The sequence below is a fragment of the Echiichthys vipera genome, assembly GCF_963691815.1.
Source record: "Echiichthys vipera genome assembly, chromosome: 1".
Classification (NCBI taxonomy): Eukaryota; Metazoa; Chordata; class Actinopteri; order Perciformes; family Trachinidae; genus Echiichthys; species Echiichthys vipera.
The window spans coordinates 17,040,692-17,056,241 of record NC_139826.1 but is presented as its reverse complement, the minus strand read 5'-3'; the positions used below and the strand labels follow the sequence as shown (position 1 = coordinate 17,056,241).

General features: G+C 41.7%; 1 protein-coding gene across 3 annotated transcripts in view; it reads left to right on the top strand.

Annotated features, from left to right (window-relative positions):
* Positions 1-3,214: 3,214 nt before the first annotated feature.
* The window catches only part of LOC310964434 (FERM domain-containing protein 5-like), a gene marked incomplete at its 5' end in the record, with an annotated part of 64,590 nt that continues 52,254 nt past the window's right edge, over positions 3,215-15,550 (top strand). For all 3 annotated transcript variants that reach the window (XM_083937565.1, XM_083937564.1, XM_083937563.1), the window contains one exon: positions 3,215-3,316. In XM_083937565.1, the coding sequence (XP_083793691.1) occupies positions 3,215-3,316 (102 nt within the window). The remainder of the gene's footprint in view (positions 3,317-15,550) is intronic.

The following is a 15,550-nucleotide window of genomic DNA, read 5'->3' as shown; positions in this document are numbered from 1 at the left end:
CTTGAGTATTTATGTTTTATGTAACTTTCATCAGTTTAGCCGTCCCTCATTACGATCTTTGGACAATACACTGGACAATCTCTTTCAATAAAGGGACAATTCATATACTTCACATGGAAAGCAAGTTTATTTGTATAGCACCTTTCAACAACGAGCTAATTCAGTGCTTTATATAAAACATTAAAAACATTGTAAAGTAAAACAAACAGTATGTGACTTTTAGAAATAAAATGACACTCAGATAAAAAAATTATAAAAGAATTCAAACAAACAAATAAAAAATAAAACTGAGAATATCCAAGGAATAGAAGAGACAGTGTAATAGAAACAATTAGTAAATCGCTTTGTTTACTGATAGGCAGCGGCAAACAGATCGTCTTCAGTCTTGATTTAAATGATCTGAGTGTTGCAGCAGACCTGCAGTTTTTTTTTGTTTTTTTTAATTATTTTTTGGCAGTTTTCAACCCCGTATTATATAGAACAGACAGGAAATGGGACGAGAGAGAGTAGGAGACATGCAACATCGGGCCGCAGGTCGGAGTCGAACCCGCGGCCGCTGTCCCGAGGACACCCAACCTCTCCACATGGGGGCGACTGCTCTTAGTTTCAACTCTCTAATGCTTTAACTAAGGCATGACTGATGATATTTGGATGCATGGATTAGTATATAATGAATTCCTGTTGCTAATCAACAAATGATTGAGTCATATGCCTTTATGTACACTCAATAGCTAAGGAATGTTAATTCCCACACAGTTACTTCATACATTAAACCTATGCGACAAAAGTAGCTGGGTTCGTCTTACATAAAAGTTTATTTCAGGATCAGTGGACTGCACGGTAGAGAAAGATGCACTAAAACCATAATCATATTAATCATAACATATATAGGCTTACTCATACAGCCTATAATCAAATTATAGAAGAATGGTCAGACATGTTAAAGCTCCAGTGCTTTAAACAACTACAACAACAACAACAACAACAACAACAACAACAAGCTCACCCTCTGTGTAAACGTGTCACAAATACCATTGGATCTTTTCTCATAGAAATATGTGTTTTTTGTTGTTGCAAATGGATGTTTCTGAAATTAACTTTTATATAAAAGGAATCCGGCTAATTTGGTCACGTATCAATTAATGTATGAAGTAGCCTAGCTAACTGTGAATTAAAATTCCTTAACTGATGATCATCTAAATGTGAACTAATCACATAAAGTCATGGTTAATTGCTCATTTAGTAATGGTGAGAAACAGGAATTCATGATACATCATGCATTAAAATACCATGAGTCATGTTAACCTTCTGGGAATGGATTAACTTGCCGAAATCTTACAAGATCACTCAGGACTTGTGTTCACGTCACACGAAAATCCATCTTGTCAGGCTACAAGAGGCCCAAGTAAATATTTGCCTACCATTCCCTTCCTTTCTGTGCGAGCGGAGGAGCGAATAAAACATTTGCTTCCGGTTGCAACACAAATCTGTGTGGAGTACAGCTTGAATTTAGACCAGTGTGAAATATCTGTCGCCTGCATTCACGTATGTGTAACCATAACCCTTATTCGTTTTTGCTTCAGCTTCCTGTTTGACTTCGGCAAGAGTTTGATAGACAGACTCATCCAATCACCTGGAAGTGCCTGTCCTTTCCAAGTCCATTTCCAAAGACGCCTTCTCAGGTGGTTCTGTGAAACAAACCATCTGATTCCCTGCATACACCTGACCCGTGCAGGGCTGTGCCAAGTTAAAGTGTTATTCCTGCGCAAAATCATCTCATGGTCTTTTTTGCCATTTACATCAAATAAGCCATCAAGACATTTTTTTGCGGGAGAGTCACTAAAAGTACGGTGAAGGCATTAAAACATATTTATTAGGCTAACCACTAATACTGCTCAAAATAACACCAAACCTCTGCAGCAGCATGATAAGAGTCCTTACACACAAATGAAGCCCCAATAAAGTAGTTAGCGAACCCAGAGTTCATTAAAAGAGTGTTTTGAAAGACTTACCTATTGGCCCCAGTAGCAGCTCCTCTGAGTTGATTCAAGCTTTGTTTTATGTGTAGGGATACTCATGCTACTGCAGACGTTTGGGGTTTTTTCAAGCAATATGAGTGGTTAAAATAGACGTTTTATTGCCTTCACCTACTGCCCCACGCTGATCAGTGTTAGCCATGTCAGGCTGTCAGTAACCCTGTGGGATTACTCCGTTAATAGTTGTCACACAAAAAAGCTGTCCCGGTGGTTTATTTGATGTATGTAAGTGCCGAAAAAGACAATGGGATGATTTTACGCCGAATTACACTTTAAATTAGTGAATAAATCTGTTGAGACAATTTCAAAGAAAGATGAGTTATGGGCTTTTTAATGTTTGTTCATTGAAATGGCAAATATTAGGCTACTAATAATTCACGTTTGGTTATTAACTGGCCCCTGGCCTCCTGTTGTAGAAGTGCCCCCTGACAAAGCAAGATGAACAGCTATTCCATCCCTATTCAGTCCTGTGACTATAAGGACAGTCGGATCATCAAACTGTGGAGGAAAACGATGTTCAATTGTGCTGCTGTTGCCTTCATGTTCTGAGATTAAACAAAGAACGTAATAAGTGGATAAAAAGGACAATCTGGCTACGGTGTCTTGTCATAAAATGTTGAATTAAAAGGATCAATTCATTCACTTCTGCAGCAGCACCGTGTTATTATTCCCAACCATGTGGCTGGAGTCACGACGGACGTCAGCCTATCGGAATTTGGGCTCCAGTCGTTAACTCTGCGAAGGTAGCGTCTCTCAAGTCCACGCTTCCGTTGGCCGACAGGCTCGCCACTCACCGGACTCACCCCGCCCAGGAGCATTAGAGCGGCATGGCAACGGAGAGGAGACGGGGGGAGAAGGTGTGGTGAGGGGGGACAGCCCAACCGGACCAGAGAGAGTGCAGCAGCAGCGGCAGTAGCAGCAGCAGCAGCACTATTTCACACTCCTCACTGAGTGAAGAAACGCAGCGTGTGGCACCTCGGCCAGTCAGCGAACACACACACACACACACACACGCACACACACTGATAAAACGATGCACCACCGCAGCCGCTCCGCACAGTCGCTGCCGCTGACCAGGTGTTGGACTAAACAACAGGGACGTCGTTAACGTGACAGGAGATTAAAAACTCGTATGTATGTGCCTTTCTCCCCGGTCCCGTACGCAGACGATCGAGAAGATGCTGAGCCGACTGATGAGCAGCAGCATCAGGAGTCTGGACAGGGAATGCAACTGCACTGTGAGGCTGCTGGACGACTCGGAGTACACCTGCACGATCCAGGTCAGTGGGGACCAACATTTCTTGTCTCTCAAATCACCTGGTTGTGGAGGACGAGCTATTAACATGTACGTGGTCATCAGGGGAAATGCAAATCCCCCCCAGCACATCTCTCCCTCTCTCAATCTGCTGCAAAGGTGGTGTCATTAACTCAAATGTCAATGTCACAAAATGCATTTGAATGTTGCTGTGTTTATGGTCGGACGCCTGTCATCAATGGGCTGCAGGTGTTAAAGATGAGAGCCTACCCTATTGAGTGGCAAAACCAAGGGTTATTAATTGGCATGATTTTGAATTTTCAGCAGAAGATATAATAAAACAAAATCTCTGTTTCCAAGCTGTAGTCACCGCATGCATTGATTTGAATACATTATGAAGCAAATCTGGATAATCTGATCTTGAACGATTTTAGTGGAGGGCTCAGAGAGGATTTCAAGGTTTCCTCTGGCTAGTACATGAGACAGGCGGAGGCATAAGAGGTTTTTGCTCTATAATCAGAGGAGGTTCAATGTTGTTAGTATTCAAATGAGTCTGGACAGATTGTGGGCCTATCTTAATTTGTTTTATAAAAGCAGCAGGTTTTTACCCCAGTTGTCATTTGCCCTTCAGACTGACCCTGAGTCTGACCATGGGGTATTGATTTGATGCTTTTTGGGCTCCAGGAGGAATAGCTTCTGTTTTTCTGAAGCTAATGTGATTAGTGATTAGTCGGTGACAAAACCGATAAAGTAAATTCATGAAAAGCAATGTTTTAAGAAGGTACAGCCCACTCGAAGCAAGACCTAACTGGCCCAAACTTTATTGGGACCATTAAGGTTTGGATTTAGTTGCCAAAAAGACTGTGTGAATTAGTCTACCTCTCTTCCATCACTCAAAATAGCATCAGCAGTGCTAAGTTGTAAAAGGAGTTGATAAAGTTTAGCTTTTAAACAATGTAGCTTTTGAAATAGTTGACATGTCTTCTAAGTTGCTGGGCCCACTTAGATTCTACTTCCCTTTTCCTGGTTACTTTTTGTAGATTAAGGCTTTTGTTCTTTTGTAAGGTTTATTGATAGGTCTCCTGTTATTAAGTTTGCACATCGTATTAGACAATGGGTCCCATGCAAACCTGTTTGTAACATTTCTCTTTTTTTGTTTGGCTTTTTATGTCTTTTATTTGAGAGTACAGCTTAAGATTGACAGGAAATGGGAGAGAGAGGGAGAGCGAGGGCGACATGCAGCAAAGGGCCGCAGGTCTGAGTCGAACTCAGCCTGCTGTGGTCAGGACTTAGCCTCTGCATATGGGGTGCCAGTCAGTGAGCTATAGTGGGCGCACTGATTTCTTGCACTTCTTCAGTTGTCTCAAAAATCAATTGGACTGACATGAATGAAGGTGAGACATGACTAGAGTCGGTAGACACACTGTGGTTTTGGGAGCGAGAGAGCGTAGGAGTAAGAGCGAGTGATTAATGTCTATTAGCTTTGTAGATCTAGTGTTTGTTTGTGTATGTGTGTGTGTACCATTGCATCAATGGGAAGTCTGTGTGCATCATCTAACCTGGTCGTTTGAGTAGCTGGAGCTGCGTTTGAAGCTTGTTTCTTGAAGGTATTTCCTTTGCTGCTGAATCAGAGATGACAGCACACAAAGACCCTCACCACCTGTTCGTTTCTAGGATCTGACAGCAAAGGCAAAGCAGGTCTTTCAACGTCAAACAACTTAAAGTGGCAGTGCTCGGGGGACAGGCGAAATGGGGATTTTACATCAGTCTATGTAATTAACTCTAACAAGTGCAATGCTTTTTGATGTTATCACAATATTTCATACGTGTAGTCATGCTTTTAATTTAATGTGTGCAAGAGTATGCAGAGTGGCAGTGACTTTCAGGCCCTGAGGTTAACTTTCTTTCAATTCCATTTTGAAAGAAAACATTTAAAGCTTTGTCCTTGATGACTCCAGACTTAACTTCAGTTTTAATTGTAATGATTTACAAGTACAGCGTTACTGCCTTCTGACTGCAGGGGAAAACAGTATGTGTTTCTGATGAGTTGTGTTTATCAAAGTACTGTACAGCCTGCATCCTTGACTTTTGAGCAGCTCCTTCAGCCAGTCATAATTTAAAGTGATGATTAAGCTGTCAACATATGCTGATCCCACCCTTTTAGCAACTGAAAACACACAGCAGAGACTGAATGCTTAATTTGTTTCTATTGAGGGGGATAAGCTCTCTTTTGGAATGTTTCATAATTTCCACCATGGGAAATAATAGAATATGCCATTATTTCACACCATGGGGCTCTTGATGAAGCACAACTGGCCTGAATGAAAACATAAATAGGATCATCGGCTTAATCAAAACTCTATTGTTTACAACAACAACGTCACTGACATTGGATTGCGAACACGACATTTAGGGAGTGAAAGCGTCTGCAGAGCTAAATAAGTACTGGTGAACATGTAATTTTCATCTGAATAAAGGACATTACAGTGAGCATTTTTGGCTCACCGAAATTGGAGCGGATGGCTGCTGTCCTTTCCTGAACACCTTTGAGATGTGGTCCAGAATAAAGAGGCCACACTCTCCATTTACCTCAATTAGCCTCCACGTCGAACTGCTGCGGTAACACTGAAATCCCATCAGTGTGGAATGGCGGTTGATATGACCTTTCACAGATGAAAAAAAAATAAAGGCAGTGTGGAGTGGAATAGGAAGGCAGCCAGGCAAAAATTAAGACTTTTTAAAACATGGACACGGGCCCCAGACCCCAGACCCCAGACCCCAGACCCGAGACCCCAGACCCCAGACCCCTCGCTTTGCTCATCATTTTGCCAGGCTTACAGTACCTGCCAGCTTCACCAGATACTCTTGCCCATTTAACTCACCCATACTGTGTCTGTCCCCCTCTCTTGCTGGTGACATTGTTACTGATTATATAATGACCCTGGAATCATGTGTGAGACTTTATTGATTTTTTTCTGTTCCTTTAACATTCTTCATTCCTGCTTCTCACAGTGATGATACACTCTCTTCCTCAATCCAGGATTAATTGGAAGGGGAATGGTGGAAGGTGCTGAGAAGGACACCCAAAGGCACCATAAAAGTTTTAGTAAGCCCTAAGAGAGGCACTCGGAGGCCCCAGGCAGCAAATAAGAACAGGCTCAGGAAAGAAAGGGAAAGAGTTGCAATTACAATTCATCAGCACCGCGGACAGTGCCATGGATTTATCAATACACAGCACAGTTAAGCCACGTTTCCATCAAACGATTCCGGTATAGTACCTTTAGACTCGTATGTAACCTGTGTAACAGTAGTCTGAAATGTAGGCTGGCACATTACCGAATGGTAAGAGTCGTGGTCAGAAGTGCACTGAGAAACAAGCTGAAAACCTTTTCATTAATCCATTCACAGAGACACTCTTACAGTGATGGCAGCAGGCTACCATGCAAGGCATTGGCCTAACCACAAGGAGCATTACAGAGATCAGTATCTTGCTCGTAGACAGAAGAAGCCAGATATAAGCTCTGCCTGCTGAGCCACAAAACCCATACGTCATATATTTCATCCACGTCGCCCACTACGAGGTCCATAATCGGTATAGGATAAGGCTGAGGAAATGTTTTGTTTTTGTCATTAATCCCATTAAAAGACAAAACCAACACTTAATTGATCCTATTAACAATCACTGTCTGTGTAGCCAAAACCTGATACTTAACGAACAAAGGCACAGAATAGAGCCATTCCCATATACACCCTCCTGGTCTCAAAACTGAATAAGAGTTTAACAGAATTGTGTGACTATCAGTGAATAGTTCAGGGGCTTTTACTGCATTTGTGTCCTCCTACCTCTCCAAGTTACTATCCATCTTGTTATATTGTGAGTTTCTCTTGCTGAGATTTAGCCATAGCCCATTCAACAAAGAGCCATTGTTTGTTAAGCGAACGCACAAATACAGGGATAATTTAGATGTATGTTTTGTTTGGGAGTTATACCCTGGATAAGCATTGAATTATCATGAAGTGTGGTTTAGCAGCTCCAGTCTTCCACTGTTAATCAGCAGCACAGATGACACAGACGAGCAGAATAAACAACCTGCTGCCCTACATTCCACATAGTAACATTTAATGAGTTTATGAGAGGAACATGCAAGCTATGTGATTCAATTTAACATCCATGGCATTAGCTATGAAATGTAGACCGACCACACACTCAATCTAACATTTTTAATTGTGCAACAAGATTAACCATCAGGTTGAAAATTCAAGTCAAATACTGTGGGCCATTTGCTCTAAATTAATATTCCTACCATGAACCAAACAATGTAAATATGCAATGGAAAGCAAGATGTATGACAGAATATCATTGATCCAGTGAGACGTACCTCATCAGTGTGAGTGAGTGGTTCAGTCACCTGGCACCGACTTAAGATCCTGTGTAGCCCACTAATGAAATTAGGGTCGTTCTTTTAAAGCCAAATGCAGAACTTGGAAGGAGCTCCTCTTGTTGTGAATGCATTATTGAAATAGGTTACTCTTGTCTCCTAAGTGGTCTCTCTGCACTCATATTGTTGTCTTCTCAGTGTGCACTGCTAAAATTGGAATAACGGTTGTTACATATTTTGTATTTCTTTCATACGTGCAAGGATCTGCTGTCATGCCTAATTTGCCTTCACCCCTTAAAATATATATATATATATATATATATATATATATATATATATATATATATATATATATATATATATATATATATATATATATATGTGTTTCATGGTAATTCATCAAATAGCGGTCATGACATTTCACTCAAAACCACAAATGTCAACTTCAAAACTCACCAAAGTCCAAAGCCCAAGTGCAGTAACTACGAAAACATTAAGGTAAAAGTTTGTGTATTGTCCCAAGAAATTAATATTCGGCACACTGATGATTGATTATGGTTTACTTGTTTGTCATTTAATAATTACTATCCAAATCAATCATAACTTCCATACTTGCAGGCCCACCCCAAAATTGTGTACAACTCATGTTATTAGTGATTTCTTAGTTACTGCACTTAGAAAATGCTGTACAAAATGTTATGGCCATACATCCAGTGGTTGCTGAGATATTTAAGTCTGGACCACAGTGGTGTGTCGAAGGACCAACATTTCCACCCATAGACTATGGCTAATGAAAATACTGAATTAAGCAGTATTTTTACATAGTGGCCAAACGTGACTTGACTTACAGGGCAAAAGAGACGTGTGTAAATCAGTGGATACAGTTTTTGGGAAAGTCTAGAAGAGCCACATGATTAAATGATTAAATAATTCCTTTTCTAGTTAGCCAGAGCGGTAAACCAGAAGTAGCTGGCCCGACCGGCTGGTGTGTCTAGTGCGCCTGCTGTAACGCAGAAGTAGTGCTGATGATCCGGAAACTTTTAACCACGGAAGTTGAACTTTTTTGGCTTCATGCGCCACTGAGCAGCTTTCATAGGAATGAATGGGGCTCAGCCTCGAACGCTGTAACCAGTTTTCTTTGTGAAGTGAAGGGCTCAATTTAAGCTAACTAGAGCACAACAATTCTTAGTTTTAAGTGATTTTTTTGTCGATGAAAACATAATTCTGAATATACATTTCTGCTAGGTGATCCCCCCCAAATCCTTTACACTGTTCCTTTAAGCTTGTCAAATGTTTCAGTTTCACATCTTCACATATATGAGATACTTTTGGATGTGTAACTGTTGGTCAGATAAAGTAAGAAATCTGAAGTTATCATTTGGGCTCTGGTAACTTTGAATGGGCATTTGTCAATAGCCAATAGCATTTGATTGACTACGGTAAATGTCTTATCAGTCAAACAAATAACTAATCAATAGATAACTCAATATGACGGCTTTGGTAAACTGACAGCCAACAGTTTAAGACATGACTTGCATTTAGTGGACAACCAAACTGCGATCTGTGCCTTTGTATTCTGCACATGTGTTTGAATCTTGGTAATGCTGGGACATGCATGAACGCTCTCACGTCACTCAGAAACTGCTGTCAACGTTTCTTAGATCAGGGCTCTCTGCCTCAGCCCCTGTGGGTCTGCTCAGCAGATGATAACAGAAATCTGCTTGGATTGGGAAGCTCTCAGATCTGGGCTAAAGGTGCTTAATGGAAATGATCTAAGGTATTCTGCCTGTATTTATATATAAACAATAAATGAATTATTGAGCCTGTTGATATAGCTACTCTCTCACACCACAGCTGAAGGTGCCACACGTAACAGGTTGAACTGTAAGTGCTAAAAAAAAGAGTTTGCATCAGTATGCGTCAGTCTTCCTTCATAAAGGTTTATCAAATGCATTCATCATATAGTTGGTGGATAAAAGAAATCTGAATTCCACTTGACATTCAGCCTTTGTCTCACATGCACAGGATTGGAGAGATTTAGGTCCATAATAACCCTCACTGGGAATCCTAAATTTTTTTTTTTTCTAAAAGTAGGACGTGCTTTAGACAGAGCTGCTGCACTGCCAGCTACGTAGCGCCCTGCTGAAATCTGTGACAGACATGTCTTGGCGCCTGGCTAAATAACGTGTTAATCCAAAATTTGGAGAAATGGTGAGTTACACCCTAAAGGCTTCGGTGTGCTCTCAGATTAGGACATTTAGCTGTTGGCCATGACAGTAATATCTATGGCTCCAGTGATGTCAGGGCCTCAACTCGACTCACCACACTGACTGATTGGTTATGAGATTTAAATCAACTGATTCAATCCGAACAAAAATACTTTGCTCTCATGTAATAGGATCATTTAAAACCAAGTCATCTATGGCAATGAGCAATCAGTAAGGATTACTTTCAGTCTATACCAATTCCAATTAATGTTAAATTCGACTCTTAGCCAAGATTAAGGCCTATCTTCCTCCCAAAGATCTAGAGAGAGTGATCCATGCCTTGATTTCTTCAGGGCTGGATTACTGTAACTCTTTGTATGTTGGCGTCGACCAGTAGTTGCTTTGCCGCTTGCAGCCTGTGCAAAACGCAGCTGCTGGTCTCCTGATTGGTAAAAGAAAGCGCCACCACATTACACCATTCTTGGCCTCGCTACACTGGCTCCCTGTCCGCTTCAGTATTGATGTTAAACTTTTGTTATTTGTTTTTAAAGCTTTAACTAGACTGGCACCGCTGTACTTATCTGAATTTTTACATTGTCACACTCCAGCCACTAGCCAGCGCTGAGGTCGACAGATCAACTGCTGCTGGAAGCCCAGGACCAGACTAAAACCAGAGGGGACTGAGCATTTGCGGCGGCTGCCCCGAGGCTCTGGAATCTCTTGCCCTGCCATATTAGATCAGCCCTAGAGGTTTTTAAGTCCTCTTTGAAGACCCGATGAAAACAATGGTGATTGATCATATGACCCACTAATGCAAGCACTTGTATTTGGTGCTTTGCCGAGAAATACAATCTGAGTGCCTGGCGACATTCCCTCACCAAAATCAAATGCACTGCAGAGTTAGTGACACTTTTCACATCAGACAGCAGCGGTTGGTCTGCCCGGGTGGAGCTCGTCACTGCCGATTATGCTGCGTTCCATTGTACTCGGAAATCGGGAACTTCCAACTTCTGACAAGTAAAAGTGAAATGAAATGGAACGTTCAAGTTTGAATTATGAGGTCATGTTCACTATTATGTGTCTGACCGGTGCAATAACGTTTGATTACTGCGGACAATGGTAGATCAACAGACATGTGGAGCATGTGAAGGCATCACGCCACATGGTGCAAGTGAGAGCTGACAATATACTGACGTCATACATACTGATGTCGTCACTGTTAGGTTGCAAAAGGAATTCTGGGACATGAGGTCCCAGAGGCTTGCCTGCAGTTACATCTTAACCGTTTTTGTTGTTGTTCATGTTCTGTCAAAGGCTGTCATTCAGAAATCATGACAGCGAGGACGACTGTAATTATCTGTAATCTAAGGGTGAGGTAGCTGGGATGTTGGATTTCTAAATGTGTGTATGGCAAGTGAATATTTGATGTTGGTTATCTCTGATGCACATGCTTCTGAAGGTGTTAGCCTATGTGATGCAGAAGCTGCAGTGTCCACCCTATAGTGATGTCACTGCATTTGCTGTATGGCAGCATCTGCAGGAACCATAGTTTATAGTGAAGCAAAGCTTATTCTGCATACTCTTATTTTCTTTTCTTGTCTCTCTCTCTTTCTCTCCCCATTCCATGTCTCTTTTATGCTTCTTCTCTCTCTTTTTTAACGTTTTCTCCTGGCCGGCCCCTCAATTCCACAAAATCCCCTCTTTGTTCCATTTCACATTAATTTCCCCACTTCCTCTCTCTGTCAGCCTCTCTCTCTCCTCTTTCAGTCAGTAGCACTGCAACTGAACAGATTAATAATTTTGTACTGACTGAACTTGACTCTGGTATACGACATAGCAAAGACATGCTATACATGGTACAGCCATAAAGATGCTGGATGCATTTCACCGAAGGCTATAGGCATACCAGCCAAGCCAGTTACAAAGGCTGAGGTATGCAACTTAGTCAGTACTTTTCATACACAGGGGGGTTTTGATTCCTTTCTAGCCATAGCAGCATGTCTCCAGGGATAGCATTGTTGGACAATCCACCACTTTGGCCCAGACTGTAATATCTCATAAACCATTGAGTGGATTGCCCTGACTTTTCCTAGACCACCATCAGGTTTAGATTTGTATTTTTGAGTGAAATGTCTTTGGATGGATGAAACGATTGGATGGATTGCTTCAAGAAATGTATAACTTTGGTGATCCCTTAAAGGTTCTCTGTGTAACCCTTATAAGCGACACCAGTGGCTGTTTGTGAACTGCAGTCAGAATCCTGTCGGAACGCTTGCACACTCCATAGCTTCAAGCAAGTAAAATAGTGACCAAAATAGTGAGGCTGAACATAATTGAAAGGCAAGGTAAAAATAATAACAATCATATTTACAGTAACGCTAGACTGCTGTTTGCGAATCCCTCCATCAGCCAACGCCACGAAGTAACTGACGACAGATCCAGGTTTCGGTGAGGCAACATCAGCCGTAAGCCTCGAGTACAGAAGAGGAGCGGGCTGGGGTCTGGTAAGCTCACATCTTTTTTACTCCACATCCCCAGGTTTTTTTTTCATTTTCAAACCAGAACCAAACCAAATTGGTTGCCCTTTAAGTACAGCCTCACAAAGCTGCTAGCGTGGTTGTCGACTCATAAGTTGGGCAGACACTGTATGGATTTGGCCCAATTATGGCCCTTTTAACCCCTTGACATCGCCAGACTAATTTGCTGGAAACTCTTAGGTTTTTTTCGTTCTAAGGAGAGTTATCAACAGGGACCTAAAACCTATCAGAGCAACGTAATGACGTAGCACTGAGCAACACATGCAAGCTGAGGCAGTGCTTGGTCCGTCTAGAAGCAGGAAAAAGATTTTGTTTGGGTCACAAACTGTGAAATAATATCATAATTTGCAAGAGCAAATGAAACGTGAGGTTGTTTGTTTCCCAGGTTAGTATTTTACATGTTGGTACATCTTAAGAATGACAGGGAACGGGGGAGGCAGAGAGGGATGACATGCAGCAAGGGGCCGCAGGTCGGATTTTAACATGGGCCACTGCCAATGACTGGGTCTCAATGGGGCACACACTCTACCCGGTGAGCTAGAGCCCTGACTGCTGTGATATAAAACTGATATTACCACATTATTATTGTTTCCTACTTTCCATCCATAATAGAATTTCACAAAATACTGATGCCTTTCTGTCTGCCTATTGGCAACATTGAGAATGCAGCCATCTTGTTTCAATTAACTTTATTGGAATAGTGAGTAGACATAATCGACTGGGATTTCCATATTTACATATGGCCGGTAAATGGATCTGTACAGTATGTGCATAAAAGTTGCAAGTTTAGACATTACAGAGAGGCCGATTGAATGTAGGGTTAGTTAACAGTCCTATTCTTATTCTATCAACTATTCTTATAGTTTTCCATGCACATACAGTATATTACAGTCTTTGTTGCCCAAGATGACAGTCTCACACTTCTTTTTAACATTGCTTTAACCAGACCGACCATATTTGTTTTTATTCAAAGTTTGGTAAGGAAATAAATGGAAGCCAATAAGTAATGTACAATATATTCCTTCTCTTTTCTCCCAGTGATTAATTACGTCTCTCAGGGAGGTGGTGTGTCGTTCAAAGTGCCTTTGATGCTTTTAGAAACAAAAATGAGAACTATTTACTGTTGGGAGGCACTGAAGACGGAAGAGTCTGTCTGCAGCGTGCTGACACACCGGGGTGCTCGAGTCCAAACAAACTCATAAGGAAATGAAGAAGTGATTGCAGAAGAGTAGGTCAAGAGCACATCCAGTCAAGCTGAGCTTCATCACTTTCACTAAAATGGTAACAATTAGTGTTGCAGATTTTCTGTACCGCATAGCGTGAATATAAGTCTCCTGTATGGCTGGTTTTCATTTTGTAGCCGAAACATAATTAAGTAATGTTCCTGTCATATTTAGGAGGCATCAGAGATATTGTGGTTTAACGTAGGGGAACTGAGTAGCAGCCAGACTGTTCCCAGCCAGGCTAAATCACCCCATTGCATGGAAGCAGTTACATCTAGGGGATTATGTACTACCACAGGACTGGGGGAGCTCAAAAGGGAACAAAAAGGCCTGGAAATGGATGTTCCTTAGTAATGATGTCTGTGAAACATCTTTTCACACATCTCTACATTAGTGCATTCTGTCACTACAGCCGCAACATTTGGCCCAGCTGCAGTAAGGTGTTAGAGGTACACCATGTCTTCAGGGGGCTGCAATGAGGCTCTTAAGATTAACAGAATGAATATGTAGCCTCTCAACGCTAGTTGATATCGGACCGGTAGAAAAATCCTTCTCAAACCCGACAAAGGCTTTCCAGCACTGAAATCTTTAAGGCTTTACAGAAATAAGAGAGAGGTTTCTTGTTCTCACTGGAGCCTTCTCTGCTGCTGCTCCTCTTCATCTTCTTTCATGTCAAACTTGAAAGAGGAGACCAGGCTTATTTGTGAAAGGCAGGAAGCTAGCTGCGGAATTGAGGATGTCACCGAAGAGCAAGAGTTTAGGCACAGCGGTGATTCTGTGTCGACTGATGTCGGCCGCACTGAACTTGGAAATCATTCTGGTGTGATTTTTTCTGTTTAGACATGGGTCTCATGTGTTATTCATGATTCAGTTCCTTCTGGCTCCGAAGGTGGATATTTAATCGCCATACTAATGATGTTTTCAGCGAGGCGCTCTTAATTGTTAGTGTCTGTATGTCTTCTCTTTACTTGTGGGTTTGCATGTGTTCTGTGTAATGGTATTTGTGCGTATTGGTATTCCAAAGGAAAAAAAAAGAGTTAGCTTGCATTTCGGATTTTTGTGAATTCATGCATAAATAAAATATGTCACTAAAAATGTTGCTGGTGTCATGTGTCCACGGGTGTGTGTTGGGTGCTTTGTAAAGAAAAGGCAAAAAGCTTTAATTACACACGGATGCTGACGTCCTGTTTGGCTGCCTGCTGGCTCGGCACATTACAGACAACAGTATCCTGTGCGTGTGCGTGTGTGCTCGCAGGTGCTTTAAGAAGGAAGGTTTACATTGGACAAGAGTAAATAGAGATACATATGACTGTAATGACTCCAGGACTCACACAAGGGTCACACACTGTGTCTGCTAATTACTCTGCAGTGGATCCACAAAATGATTATGCACTAGAGAGAGAAGATGATGCAGTGCGACATGATTATTTTGTTTTTGTGATGTGAACAGATTAACAGAGAATTAGCAGAACCTGCGGTGTTTGACGCAGCCATGCCAGTGTGTCTTGAAGAAGTCTTGAAGTGTACGTGCATGTGTAGTTCTTACAGAAGGCTCACCATATAGTCATTTACAGTGACTCTTGGCCTTGTGGTGCGGTCTGTGGTGTGTGTGTTTATGTTGTAGTTGTCTTGTTTGCCGTCTCCTGGGAGTGTGCGGCTGTCTGCGCAGTGGAATGAATGTGGAATGAAGCTGCGCTCTTCCTGTTGGATCTGCAAAAAAGTCATGGGCAGTTACAACGTGGCACTGCACATATCCAGGATATTTTGGTTTCACTTTTGTACAGTGGTAGTAGGTGGAGAAGCATAATCTATCTTTATATACAGTCTTTGGTTAAAACTTGTCACACTACATAAAGATTTGTATTCTTTTTGTCACAAGGTCAAAGGGTCAGCAGAAAAACAAATCTTGCTGT